Source organism: Mya arenaria, chromosome 4 (genome assembly GCF_026914265.1).
Source record: "Mya arenaria isolate MELC-2E11 chromosome 4, ASM2691426v1".
Lineage (NCBI taxonomy): Eukaryota > Metazoa > Mollusca > Bivalvia > Myida > Myidae > Mya > Mya arenaria.
The window spans coordinates 12,715,148-12,730,695 of NC_069125.1; the positions used below are offsets into that span (position 1 = coordinate 12,715,148).

The 15,548-nt window shown below is 35.6% G+C and overlaps 1 protein-coding gene across 3 annotated transcripts in view; it reads left to right on the forward strand.

The window, feature by feature from the left end:
• LOC128232784 (Fanconi anemia group J protein homolog) overlaps positions 1–15,548 on the forward strand; it is a 50,754-nt gene that overhangs the window by 9,298 nt on the left and 25,908 nt on the right. For all 3 annotated transcript variants that reach the window (XM_052946516.1, XM_052946514.1, XM_052946515.1), the window contains exons 7-15: positions 4,903–4,992; positions 7,904–8,003; positions 8,400–8,522; positions 9,297–9,392; positions 11,114–11,249; positions 12,129–12,175; positions 12,682–12,831; positions 13,920–14,086; positions 15,101–15,149. In XM_052946516.1, the coding sequence (XP_052802476.1) occupies positions 4,903–4,992; positions 7,904–8,003; positions 8,400–8,522; positions 9,297–9,392; positions 11,114–11,249; positions 12,129–12,175; positions 12,682–12,831; positions 13,920–14,086; positions 15,101–15,149 (958 nt within the window). The remainder of the gene's footprint in view (positions 1–4,902; positions 4,993–7,903; positions 8,004–8,399; positions 8,523–9,296; positions 9,393–11,113; positions 11,250–12,128; positions 12,176–12,681; positions 12,832–13,919; positions 14,087–15,100; positions 15,150–15,548) is intronic.

A 15,548-nucleotide genomic window follows, 5' to 3' on the forward strand; every position in this document is an offset into this window, starting at 1 on the left:
ATGCATGAAATAATTCTTCTGCAATTTTCATGGCGAAGTAATGACAAGTTTTTACAATTCTAAGAAAGTTTTGTTGGGTGATAAATACAGCTCACTGCATTATTTTTTTCTGCATAAATGTTACAAATCGAGAAGACGCCCACTGGTAGCTGTGTTTGTTTGCGCCGCTAATTACTGCAACCATTATGCGCTTGTTTTAAGCACATCTCCTGTTGCGCAGCGTGAAATTTTGAAGTGAAGTGTTGCTTGGAATGGTAATAGCTTCTGCGGAGACGTCTGAAAGTCTCCATGTCGCCTTGCTAATGATGATGTTGTTGTTAAGTTGCTATAAATGCCGTCTTAATTGTTTCTTAACTGTTGATTTAACGAGTTAACTGTTGTAAAGAATTTTTCCGGAAAATTCCTGTGTCAACTCCGAGTACAAGCAAGATTACTCTGAACATTAGGCCATACCAAATAATTCTATGTTAAGCATCCTCTCCTAAGTGTTATAAAAAACAACAATTTAATCATCACATTTATTTACAGGTCCATGCATCTAGAAGATTGAAAATCACCCTGTATAAATTATGATATATATTATATTTTGACTGGTAGCATAATACCATAACTATTTTTATACCTCGGCTTCACAAGTGAAGTGTGGGCTATATATGAATTGTGCACACGTCAGTCAGTCCATCCCATTTTTGGCCTGTCGATATCTTTATTATTTAACTTTAGGAAATACTTTTTTTAGTTCCATTTAGTCTTAGGTAACCTAGAAAGTTGAATTTCACCCTGTAAATTATATATTTCGGGATATTTTTCTTGACTCATTTCATTCCTATTTTTATTACTGAGCTTCTGAATATCTTTGTCTTTGTGAAACTTTCTTTTTAGAAGGCTAAAAATGCCAAAACTCAAAGACACTTTACATAAGCCATAGCCCAATGATGCTTGACATAGAATGACTTTGGTATGGCCTTTATATGTAATAGGTAAAAAATAAATCGGCTGAAAAAAAATAAAAAAAATTTCCCTTTCATTGTGATAACATATCCTGTGTTTTATTTTAAATAATCGCTACTAACTGGTTAATCCAGTGTTAAAAAAAAATAGATACTTAGTGTCAGCGAGTTTTTAATTCTGTATTGAAACACAATTTTTATAGTTCAAAGAGTGTTTTCAGCAAAAAATTGCGATGAGACCTGGGGGCCATTTCATTAAGAATCCCATCAGACAGGCATGTCATATTTAGAATATATTTTAGTTAGGGAGGGGGTCCAATTTTATGATGAAATACATATAAAAAAAATATTAATTTAATTTTGTTGTCACTTTTGGGAAAAAAGTATGTTTTAGCCTTGGGAAATTGGGGCTGAAGTTTGGCGTCAAATTTAATATTCAGAAAAAAACACTGTAGGATCATCAGAATTGTGCACGGGACTTGGCCTTTTTTAACTCAGAATGTTTGCACGAGAGAATGTATTAAAACAGTTTGATAAATGAAATCTGTTTTACATTTTTATTGGCTGTAATTCAGACTTTAATGGATTATTTATATATATGCTACATTAATAAGTGTAAAACCGTTTAATTAATTTTTCACCAACCCAACTTTAATGGCTTAAGAGCCCACCGAGTCTGAAATTGTCTATTTGTCAAATAAATCTATCATAGTTATTCCCTTTACGACAATTTATGGTGAAAAAATGCTTTCAACAGCTAAATTATGCTATTAGGCCAAAATAAATTTATTGCTTGATTTTCATCCAAATTTTTTTTTAAATGGGGGGATTAAGGGGTGACATTTTATTTTTTATTTTTCTTAGATGACTTTTTCACTGTTGAATATGTGATCATGCTCTTTCTTATTGCATGAGGGACCATTTACATGAGTTTCTAGACAAACCCTGAACACAAAGGTAACAATTCTCCTTTTTTACATGTGAATGTTATACACCGACTCGTAGGTATTAATAAATGCCATTTCTGGACAGTACGCAAATACAGACCCAGGTTAAACATTTTAATTTATGTCATTAAATTTTTATGGGAAGCGGGAAAAAGAGGGGGCGGGCGGGAATGAAAATCTAGCAATTAATTTATAGTCGCCTAAACATACAGCATTTATAAAATGTCAGTCAATAAAAAAGTGATTATATCACTTGTGTATATCTAAATGTAAAAGCGATGACAATTTCAGCTCGTTAAAGTGTCATATTGTAATAAAAGAGTAGATTGATCGATCAACAGATTTTCACATTTTCTTTATAAATTATTGTACTGAGTAATTGATTGAAAAATCATTTATGCCCGCGGTATTGAAAATGGCAGAGTGGCATTTATCTGCATGCGAATTTTATCTTGTGGAAATGTTGAATACACATTGAGGGCATAGTCGTTTATCATTTATAAATGAATATCATCACAAAATATGTGCAAGTTATAAACAATTAAAGCAGAATGTTTTTATTGTATATTTGGTTCTCTTTTGTTTTTAGCTCTGGCACTGCATCAAAAATAGTTTGAAATACCTTGAAATTAATATAAATGAGGTTGGAAACAATTTTGAAATGAGTTGTAGCCGCTTCACCCTGCTTTGAGCACATATCCCTCATACTCAGACAGACCCCATGCTAATTTTAAGGATTGATAATGACATGTATCAGTTGTAAAAACCCCAGTATGATGCTAAAAGAATATCTCATGTTACAGGATTTGCATGGAAGGCATTTTATTGCTGTTCATACTGTTTTGCTTAACCATTTTATACAATCAAAATAATTGTTCATACGTAGGGGTTTAGGTAGGTTTTAAAAAGGCCAGGATGCTACAAAAAAAGGCATAGGGCGCTGAGGGACAAAAAAAGGGCACATTGTATCGGGCAGTGAATAAATAAAGCATTATGAAATTCAATTTCAAGTCACAATAGGTTTCAACTACAAAATATCTAAAGTTTGTTTGAATTCATAATCATATTTCAAGTTTCAATCAAAACATATGAAATATTTGATCATCTTAAGCATTTAAAACTTTGAAGGCAGGAGTGTGTACAGAAAATGGGTGAAAGCGAAAAGGTTCTATCTGCTTCTTTATTTAATGTCACTTAGAACCTTTTCGCATTCACACCTCGAGTTGCTAGTCTCCATGAGGGCATAAGGGTGCTTTCAAAATAGAACAGGGTGCAGCAGAGCAGCCTTCCATTACCTTCTAGCTTAAAAACCTAATATAAATTTTGTATCATTTTGTCATTTTGTGGCTGTGTTGTCAAAATCAAGGACAGAGGGTTTTTTTCAAAATCAAAATTTAATAACCCCATGCCTGAGACACAATTCATTTTTCATACAATGCATGAAAATAATCACTGTGGATTGATTGTACGAAATGACATGACATTTCTTGTTAGATTTTTCACAATGCAGATCATTTTCTCACATAATTATTTGTCTAGAGTGTCGCGAGTTGATATATTCCGGGTGGTAAAGCCATTAATCTGGACATTTTATTGTCCAACAAAAGTAATTGTGGCTCCAAATTAGCTATATCTGTCAGTCGCGTTTACGTCTTCTTGTGGAATATGGCGCTAAAATTGAAACTCTTCACACCTTGAAAGCCACTGCAATAAATCATATTTTTGACAGATATGGAATGGGTTTTAGTCATTTGTCGGCCTGTCTAAATAGACGATCAGTTTTCAAGTAGTTAGCTACTGTGAAACCGTCATTGGGGGGTTTTGTTATATGATATTGTGATTTCTATAACACCATTGTCAGAACAGTTAATAACTTAAAACCGACTTTAACAAGAGTTGTCAGTTTTTGAGAAAACAAATCTGTGATAATTTTTCCATCATCTTCCTAAACACTCGCTATATTGAATAAATCAGATTACATAGATTTTATCTGTCTTTATTTAATTGAAATTCTCTTGATTTTGTTTAACAGAAAAAGACATATTTTGACAGACTTGGTGTGGGCCTAGCTTTATTAATGCTTAAAATGTTAATATGTGAACACTTTATTTGCAGTTTTTTAAATGGAAATTATAATAGCTATTCAATGTTAGCGCCTCCATCATATTATGTACCTGGCTTTAAAATATTTGATGATTTATGGAATATGACACTCTTACCTTGAATGCCACACCAGTCTTATTATTTTTTTTGCTCCTGCATTAGTTGGAAGGATTTAGAAAAAAAATCAGTTTAAAAAACAGGAGTGGGCGATAAAAAATAAGCATTTAATAGGAAGATGAGGTTGCATTTATTCTCTGTTGTGGGCCATTTAAGGGTTATTTTAAGGAACTACGACCACCAAGTACTCCCAATGTGCATTTTATATAAATGTTGAAGTCTTTAGAATGTTCTGCGTATTTCCAAATCCTTCAGCTATTTTTTTTTTTTTAAATGGCAAAAAAACACATGTTATGACAATAGTTTTATAGATTTAGCCTAAAAGTTTGAGAAAGGTGTGGCACCCTGTCCTTTTTGGTAGCCACCGTCTGTCCATCATGTGAACCTTTGTGACTTCTTAGAGTTGAATGCTTAAGATAATCAATATTAATTTACTTTTGTTTAAAAGCTTATTGTATGGTAATAGATATACATACAAACTTAAAATATATTTAAAAACCTTAAACTTTTTAATTAAATACATTTCTTATATAGTTTTTGTCAAATTCATAATATTTAATTTCTTCTCAGCCTTATATTATGTGCCTCTTTCACCCTAAGACCCCTGTACTTTTTCTTTATGCAGCAGCCTGCACTTTAAATTTACTTTGCAACCAAGGAATTATTATAAGTCAATGGAAGAAGGTGTAGCTAGGTACCTACAGACATTAGCCCCAAGATATTATTTACCTTTATGAATGAACTTTATTATAATCTTAATAACTAAATAATGGTTATCGTTACAGGGTTCCCAAGATCTACTTTGGGACACGGACGCACAAACAGATTGCGCAGATTACTCGGGAGTTGAGGAAAACGGCATACCACACTGTCAGGTTAATACTGACAATTTTCAACTTGTCAATTTAAACAAAAAAAATTGGATTGTCTTGTGATAGCTTCTGTATAATTGCCGAATTTGATGTGCAATATTTGTTTTACCTTGGCCATATCTCCTTACAAGGTACAGGAATGCCAATTTTCCTTTTTTTAGCTGATTTCCTCGTTTTTGGCCACAAAACTTTAAAATTTAAATTGATGCCTTTTATCTGATTTATGCAAAAAATGATTATTTGTATATAATATAGTGTGATGGGGATACACCTATTTTGTTTTGGTTTCCTCTTTTTTATGCCCCCCTTCGAAGAAGAGGGGTATATTGCTTTGCACAGGCATGTCGGTATGTCGGTCGGTCGGTCCGTCGGTAGACCAAAGCTTGTCCGAGTGATAACTCAACAATTCCTGGACATATGGTCATCAAACTTCACATGAAGGTTGGGCCTGACCAGTAGATGACCCCTATTTATTTTGGGGGTCATCGGGTCAAAGGTCAAGGTCACAGTGACCTTTAATGGTAAAATAATTTTAAAGCTTGTCCGAGTGATAACTCAACAATGCCTGCACCAATGGCCCTCAAACTTGACATGGAGGTTGGGCCTGACCAGTAGATGACCCCTACTGTTTTGGGGGGTCATCAGGCCAAAGGTCAAGGTCACAGTTACCTTGAATGGTAAAAGGTCGTCCGAGTGATAACTTGACAATGCCTGCACCCATGGCCCTCAAACTTGACTTGGAGGTTGGGCCTGACCAGGAGATGACCCCTATTGTTTTTGGGGCTCATCGGGTCAAAGGTCAAGTTCACAGTGACCTTGAATGGTAAAAGGTTGTCCGAGTGATAACTCAACAATGCCGGCACCCATGGCCCTCATAATTGAATTGGAGGTTGGGCCTGACCAGGAGATGACCCCTATTGTTTTTGGGGGTCATCGGGCCAAAGGTCAAGGTCACAGTCACCTTGAATGGTTAAAGGTTTTCCTTGTGATAACTTGACAAACCCTGCACCCATGGCCCTCAAACTTGACTTGGAATTGGGCCTGACCAGTACATGACCCCTTTTGTTTTTGGGGGTCATCTGGCCAAAGGTCAAGGTCACAGTCACCTTGAATGGTAAAAGGTTGTCCGAGTGATAACTCGACAATGCCTGCACCCATGGCCCTCAAACTTGACTTGGAGAATTGGCCTGACCAGGAGATGACCCCTATGGTTTTTGGGGGTCATCTGGCCAAAGGTCAAGTTCACAGGGACCTGGAATGGTAAAAGGTTGTCCGAGTGATAACTCGACAATGCCTGCACCCATGGCCCTCAAACTTGACTTGGAGGTTGGGCTTGGCCAGAAGATGGTCCCTATTGATTTTAGGGGTCATTGGGCTAAAGGTCAAGGTCACAGTGACGTGGAATGGTAAAAGGTTATCCGAGTGATAACTCGACAATGCCTGCACCCATGGCCCTCAAGGTTGACTTGGAGGTTGGGCCTGGCCAGAAGATGGTCCCTATTGATTTTAGCGGTCATTGGGCCAAAGGTCAAGGTCACAGTCACCTTGAATGATAAAAGGTTGTCCAAGTGATAACTCAACAATGCCTGCACCCATGGCCCTCAAACTTGACATTGAGGTTGGGCCTTACCAGTAGATGACCCCTATTGATTTTAGGGGTCAAAGGTCAAGGTCACAGTGACCTTGAAAGTGACCTCGACAATTCCTGGACCTATGGTCATCAAACTTGACATGAAGGTTGGGCCTGCCCAGTAGATGACCCCTATCGACTTTGGGGGTCATCAGGCCAAGGTCAATGTCACAGTAACCTTTAACGCAAAAAAGTTAACAAATCTTCTCCCACTGATATCTCAACAATGCCTGAACCTATGATCATTAAACTTGACATGGATGTTAAGCCTGACCAGTAGATCACCCTTATTGATTTTAGGATTCATAGAGCCAAAGGTCAAGGTCACAGTGATCTTGAATGGTAAAAGGTTGTCAGAGTGATAACTCAACAATGCCTGAACCCATGGCCTTCAAACTTGACTTGGAGTTGCATCTGACTTGTAGATGACCCCTTATGATTTAAGGGGTCATTGGGTCAAAGGTCAAGGTCACAGTGACCTTGAACGAAAAAAACTTGTCTGTGTGATAACTTGACAATGCCTGCACCCATGGCCCTCGAACTTGACATTTAGGTTTCTGGTGACCAGCTGATGACTCTGGATTTTGAGTTCATAGAGTCAAAGGTCATGGTCATAACACACTCTATCCTCACACTTTAATGGTCATAATCTAAAAACTGCCTTAATGGCAACAAATCAGCTGTCATTTCGGTCCATGCATATTTCATTCAATTGTCCATATAATCCTGATAACATGGCGCTCAGGGGGGGCATAATGTTTGACAAACATCTCTTGTTTACAAGTTGGCATTGGCATCCCTGAAGATATTAAAAGTAAACTTGATACACATGTTGCCAGAGACAATATGCATAGGCGTTGAGCAATGCGCACAACTCTGGCTTTAATTATTTTAGAGTTATGCCCCTTGTTCAACTGACAAAAATGTATAAAAGAACAGGAGGGCATTTGCGTTTGCATTGAGATGCTTTTGTAGTAGCCAGAGTATAGAGAAATGACATTATGCAGACCCATCCATATCTTAATTTTCATAACTGTTTAACCAATCGGGAAAAATAACTAGTCGTAAAGTGTCATATGAATTAAATTTGAAACTGTTTTAACACTGAACTGAAGGACATGCCTATGATTATATCCTTTCTCTTTATCATTTAGAGCCCAATTCTTCCTTCTAAAAATTAGTTGCTTGTCTGTCAAGTTTATCATATATATCAAGTTTTATCACTAAATAATTTTTGAAAAAAAATGCTCATGCTTATTTAACTCAATCTTTTGTGTTTGTTAGAATGGCGATCCTTGCGAGTCGTGAACACACATGTATACACCCGGACCTGAGCGCAAAACGGAACAAAAGTGAGGGCTGCCGAGAAAAACTCGACCATAATGTGAGTTTAGGTTGAAATTGGTGCCCTTATCTGTGTAGGACATTGACAGAAGCAAAGAACTTGAAATATGAAAGCAAATATTTTCATATTAATTTAATTTTAATGCTAACACTTCAAATATATTATCATAGCAAAATGAGGTTTCTTTTCTTTGCTTTTGCAATGGTATAAAATGAGGAAAATATTGTCTTCTGCTAAAGCCACTGTATATTGCAACATTATAATATATTTGAGCAAGACAGTTTTTCTTAATTGAAGACCATGTGCTAGATTTATATACCCGTGTTGAAAATATAATTTTCTGTAAATGATTTAGAAAAAAAGGGTCCCCACAATGTGAGTTACATGTGTATGATAGAACCAAACATTTATGTGCATTATTCAATCTTATTTCAGGGTCCCGGATGTAAATTCAATGATAAGGCAAAGCGTGTGTTTCTCTGTCAATCCCAGCTTCAGAGTGAGATCCCGACAGCCTGGGACCTCGAGGACCTCATAGGAGCATGTGGCAAGAAAAAGGTACACCATACATTGTGAAAAACTGACATTCATTTTCCATGAACGGCTGGGAATTATGACATCATTCTTTATTTTAATGCTGCTTTCGGATTTTTTTTTTACCAATGTTTTTAGTATACATGAGATTTATACAACTACAAAGTCAAAACTTCTACGATCATTTTTTGTCACTTGACTGAACACTGTTGGGTTGCCTGCAAATGCATGGGTGACAAAGAGGGATTTCTTGGTCCAGTTTGGTCACATCACAATCACAGTTTCGTTTCTGACCAATAACTTTTTCAACAACTTGATGTAGAGTTTTCAAACTTGGTATGCACCCATAGACAGAAGATGACCCATATTGATTTTTTGGGTCCTGGTGATGTTCACTAGAACATTTTTGGGTGCTAATGTTTCTGATCAATTACTTGAACGACTTGGGCAATTGTTAAAGGGTCAATTGTTCAGCCTCGCAGTTAGTTTTAGAAAACTGCCTGCTTGAATATTTTCACTGCTAAGTCAATGGTTGGAAAATTCAGTTGCAAAATCCATTGACTGGCAGTGCAGTATTCAAGCAGGCAGTCTTCTAAGAGATCTTTTGTTGCTCACATTTTTAACATGTCTTTTTTTAATGTACAAACGGTGAGGTATTGAGATAGAGTTGGTGTTGTCAGCATAACTGACTTAAATAATTGTTGAGTAATGGACTTTTTTTACAGAAAAGACAACAATGATCAAGCATTGGCAGCTTTCGAATCTTATTAAAACCTCCAATTTTCGTTTTATTTTTAGGCCTGCCCATACTTTGTGACGCGGAACATCATCGAACAGGCTGATATCATCTTCTGTCCCTACAACTACTTGATAGATCCCATTGTCAGGAAAAGTGTAAGAAGTCTGTTTTCAAGGCTAAAAGTCCTGGAATTGTCATAGCTTTTGTGTTGTCCGGCATTATCGTGCAAAAAGTTTAAAATCTGTCCATCGCATTGTTCAAGATATAGAGTACTTAAAATTAAATATAATTTTTTTATTTTCTTTGTTTTCAAGTTGATGTGTGCTCTGATGGGGCTTTTTTTTTAATTAAGTAATTATTGATAAATGTTGGAACAAGTGTGAGATTATGCCATGCTAACTAAGTAACTAGTTGAAGCCCCCTGTAGACTGTTCCAAGTCGGTAATCCTGGCCCTTACATAGTGCCCCTTAACAGGGTCCCTGTTGTTTTCATTGTATTATTGGTTGCAAGAAACTACAGTAAAACTGCGGTCGTTGAATAAGCAGTCGTTCGAGAACCGGCGTTCCCTCAAGGTCGGAGATTGGTCCCAAACTTTTTTCCTTCTATTTTCATATTAAAATATACCTACGCTGCCTCGAAACCTAATTATGTCGAGGTGTCGAGCAATATTCTCGGTCCCAAGTACACAAATCATGCACAAACCTTATGGCTCCCTCGAGGTCATAATTTCACACTTTTTCCCGAACGCGTGTTCCAATATAAACAAACAATTGCTAGGTATCAAAATTTTCCCAAGTTGTAAAAATTGCAATGCCAGTTGAAAGGCAATTGATAAGGTGTGAAAAAACATTTTACACTGTTAACACATTACCAATATTAGTTGATATGGGCATTTGAGAAGATAATTATAAGAAGTTAATGACGAGAAGTTAATTGTGAGAAATGCAAATGAGTAATAAAAATGTGAATAAACACTACCATATCGATCTAACATCGGAATCTCTATAAAGAATTCTTATTTGTCACTTTGCTTTTCAATATGGCCATTTGATTTATTGATTTACATGTGTTGATATTTCTTTTACATTTTATATTTAGTATACATAAAGTAAATGACAGCCTTTGAACATATGAGCAATTTCCACAAAGCAACACATAATCGGTGTTTTTGTAAACAGACTACTTCATTCTTGAAATACACTGAAATATATTTCATAACAGACTTGCGAATTGAAAATCGGGTCGTTCGAAACATCGGTTCCCTCAAGGTTTAGGCTCGGTCCCCAGCGACCTCGAGCCCGATCACAATTTTACTGTATACAGTATAGCAAGGTCAAAAATTCTAGCTGCAATAATTAAGAAGTTATTGCCCTTGTGACACTGGGAAAAAACAACAGACAAGTGTTTGGCATTTAGTCTGTAACATTCTTGTTCATTTCGTCATTGAAAGAATACTGAGAAAATTTTATGGTACTGTTTTAAAGGTTTGTCCATTTAATTGTATTGTGACCTTGTGTGAAAGGAGGGACTTAATTTCTTGAAAGTATCTGAACAACTTTTTGAGAAACACCTTGGTATTTAAATTTGTTGTAAAATAGTTAAAGGATAACAAAGTCATGAAAACAGCAATTTGAGTTGTGTTGTGTATCAATGAAATTATTGCAGAATTAAACCCTGAATTCCCAAATTTTTATTTATCAAGGAAAAATTACAAAATAATTTAAATTATCTAAATCTATTGATGAACTCAGTTTGATTTACTTTCAAAGTGTTTTTATTTTCTTCAGAAAGTAGTACACAAAATTATCAGGAATTTTTCAGTATCAAGAAATGAGTTTACCATTTTTTAAGTATGTTCTGCTTGTTTGTTTGTAGATGGACATCAACTTGAAGGATCAAGTCATGATTCTGGACGAGGCTCACAACATCGAGGACTGCTCACGTGACGCGGCCAGTGGCTCCATCACCACCGACCAGATATCACAGGCGGTTCACAACATTGATGAACTCAGTAAGAATGAATCAACAATGTTAAGAATATTTGTGTGTTTTAGTGTTGTGGATTGTTTGTTTAAAGCGTCATTTATCTATTTCTGTAGTGAACATTTTTTAATTTTTTTTGTGTTTTGATCCATTTCAAAAGCTTTGATATTCACATTACTGTGTATTCACATTTTTGTATGGCCATGTTAGCAAAAATTGAATATTAATACAATTTTAGCATTGCCCTAGACTTTTTTATTTTCATTAACTGATGTTCATTTTGCAAAAATGGCTCGAAATTATGACAACATTGCTTGTTTAATTGCTGCTTTTTGATAAGACAAGCGGGGGATCATTTGTCCATTGGTTATCAATGTTTTGAATATTAGGCAGATTTTTTTCACCGATGATTATTGCTGGTAAAGGATTTCTTTTCCCACTTCTACCTGGAATTCTTAATTTCTTCAAATTAAAACAATAAAACAAACAGAGAAAAATGAAATATAAGTACTGATTCATATTAATTGTAGGTTATGAGGTATAAACTCCAAGGATTGATGTTATAAATTTGAAACCGCAGCATTTTACTGAGAGATTCGCTGTGAACCCTCTTATTAAAAATAAGGCCATATATATATGGTCAGTACTCACATACAGCAAATGTGTTTAACTGGTTTATTCTCCAGTTTAGTTAAAGTTAGCCAAACTATTCATTGATTGGTCAATATTTATCCAATGATTATGTAGTCTTATCAAGTTTGTTTTATGTGCAAAATTAGCTAGAAAATAACTTGCGGATATCTTATCCAATTTTATATGATTGGTTGCTTTCTTGGCTAAAACAGCTGAAATATCTTAAACCTTTGACCTGCAACTGAAGTAGCTGTTAATTTCTTTTTCTTTTCAGTGGAGAATAACATTAAATTCCCGGAGCATCTGAAGCTGAGAAACATGGTGAGGGGTTTACAGTCTTAATTGCTTAAAGAAGTTTGGCTGATAATGTGAGCTCTTGTAGATTTAACAATTCAAGACAATTCTGCCTATGTGTATCATTGTAATTTGCATTTCCTGTTTCTCTGAGATGTACATTGAAAGCCAAACAGCCCTATCCGATAATTAGGATGAGAGTGGTGTAGTGGTTTAAGTATCTACCTCCCACCTAAGAGTTTGTAGGCTCGATCCCAGCTAGGCGTACCTTCACATGGCCTCTAAAACTGGACACCAGTACTAGTTTCTAACCACTAAATGTACATGAGCTTGATATTATAAGCTGTCAGCTTTCTTCACAATCAAGCTAAAGGAAATTAGTAGAAACTTAACTAATCAGATTTTACTTTTTTCGATTGCAAAATTTATGTACAATGTTTTCCTCAAAAGCTATCTTAACTAAGTTGTTAGTCAGGTAGAAAGAGTAGTCATTTTCTTAATCCTAATGTGACTTTTCTTCATATTTCTCTTAGCTGGAGGCATTGATGCGGTTCATCGAAGATAATTCGGGTAACCTGGAGCAACAGGACTACGACAATGCGTACAAGTTGTGGTCTGGGTTTGACGTCGTGGCAAGGATGAAGCAGATCAACCTTGGGCCAGACACTTGGAAAGAGTATGAGGTATGTTATGAATTTGAGCTCTCCGTTTTGTTCCATCTATCATGCTAGGCATTAGCTTAGTGTTGTCCCTTGATCACTTTAGAGAATTGGCCTTCACAGGAGTGGTGGCATTCTTGTTGGTGGCTTTGACTGTCCTTCTTCAGGGGCCCTTCAATGCCAGTGAAGGCACTGACATTGTAATGAAACATGAAGGCTAGGTAACTCTTCTAGGAGTTGAAATTAAATGCCAGATATGTGTAAGTGTCATCAAAATTAATAGGTTTAATAGGTGGCGCTGTTTGGGAGAAAACAAGGCTATACAATGTCAGATAAACATTCATTTGTTCTTTAAAATGCACTATCATCAAATCACAGCAATAGTTTTCTTTCTTGGCTTAGTAATTCCCATAGTGTGTTAGTCACATGTCACTATCATTGGAATACTGTAGGTACCTGAGGATTTTATATTTCGCAATACCGTTACATTGCAAATTGAGATTTTTGCCACATGTATAAGGTATCTCTTTCTGATTGTTCACTCTGGCTAAATCTCGGCTGAGTACTGTTGGGGTGCCTGCAAAGCATGTCAGACACAAAGGGATTTTTTGTCGTGCAGTGGCCTCCTCATCTGCGTAACGCTTTCATTTCCAATCAATAATTTTGAATGACTTGTTGTAAATACTTAAGACTTAGTATGCACATTGGTCAAGGTCAGTATATGATCCCTCTGGGGTCAGTAGGTTAAAAGTCAAGGTTGTGGTGGCCTTTAATGGAAAAATGATGAATGCACCTAATAAGTGCCACATCTGATTGGTGTAACTTTATCTGAGAAAATCAGGCAAGTGTTGACTTTCAAATGTTGTGCTTTTGATAGTAATGTCAAAATTAGGTTGTTACATATATATTCAGAACATTAGCAAGTACATGTACTTAATCATAACCACTAGTTTACATTTGAAGGTCATTAATTCTCATTTGAGCCAAGTTTTATTGGTCATGTGTCTCTCTTTACTTTCATTTTGATAGAACAATAAAATTGTTCTATAAATAAAACTGTAATATTATGATGCTCCCATTTGCATCTTCTACCTCAACAACAAACATTTCAGCGCTGTTTTGAGGCTGCGATGGCCAGTGACGAGGATCAGACGAGTATTCGTGACCGAAACAATCAGGAGTTACGTATGTCGAGTGCCACGGGGAAACTGCTGGAGCAGATATTCCAGATTCTTTTCTACATGTACAAGGATGACATGAAATTCGTGGAAGACTACAGGTAAACAGTTATTACCCATTGTATAGTGCTCATCCAATTCCAGTGTTTTTTTTTTTCACCTAAAGCCCCATTCCCCTCCTGAAAATTATATACTTTTGCCCTACCCAGGAAAAAAATACTTTAAGAGCAGTTGACCTCTTAACATTTAGCAAACATAGCAATTTAGTGCCTTTCATAAATATTTTGATTTATTGAAGAAGAGGTTTGACAACAAGTTAAACATTATATAAATCATGTCAGTATTTTTCCACTTTCTGTCAAAACGATGCTGTTTTTCCCCTATCAAATGGTCCCGCCACCATTCTCTTAAAAGTGGAAAAAAGATTGAACTTATTTACGTTGCCTGTTTCAATTTGAGCTCTAAGTTGCTGTTACATATTTTTGTGACTTTAACATCCTACAATTCCAATTTTAGAATCCTCGTTCTTGCTTCTTTTTTTGAGTTGAATTGTGTGCCATATTTACAGACAAAATAAAGCAAGCTAGAAATGGGCCGAGTGGGCTTTCTGGGTTTGTCTACCACGTAAATACCAGTAAATGTAAAACTCGCATCAATATAAGTATCTGTACTAATCATGTGACTTTTACATGCTTAATATACACACTATAAACTTGGAAACCATTATGTGCTATTTTTAAACTGGTAAACTCAGCTGAGACAGGGACAAAATATTCTTTTAATCATGTAAAGTGATCAGTTATTGGCCTCATACTACCTTGTATTGACAATTCTAGGCTTGTTATGAGGAAATACTATATTTGCAGATTTTGGGACCATCTGGTGTCTAGTCCCTTTAACTATTAAAGTTCAACTATTTTGGATATACTTATATATTTTTAAATAAAAGAATACATATGATACCAATTATGTTAGAAAAAGTTAGTTCACAAGTGTATCCACTAAACTTCCAGAGCAGTGAAGATATAAAAGTTAACAACGATGACGTTAACGACGTTGTTAACTTTAACAAAGTTCGGAACAATCGGCCTATTGTTGTTCTTGTTTTATTCCAGAGTCTGCATTCTGAAGTCAATGCAATATGTCTCAAAGAACAAGGAGAGGGTAAGAGTTTGTTTCTTAAAAAATTACTTGAGGGTTTGAATCAACTTTAATGACTGTCTTATGTGAAGTATCAAAATTTTGTTGTGACAAATAATTAATTGAATTAATTATGCTTGCGATTTAAAAAAAGAAAACTATAGTTACCAGTACCATAATTCATGAAATTGAAGAGTTTCTCTGTAGACTGTTTTCTAATTACTAAATTGGTTTGTACAACACTCTAAATATGTTGTTTGGGACTTAATTTAAATGTACATAATTTTCTAAAGGATAAGACGCTTAGATTATATGTAGGTGAGAATGATGAAAAAAATTAGGTGAAATCTGATTTCAGTTTTAAAATATGAATTCATTGACAAGATCCTTGTGATATCACCCTTCAGTGGACATGAAACAAAA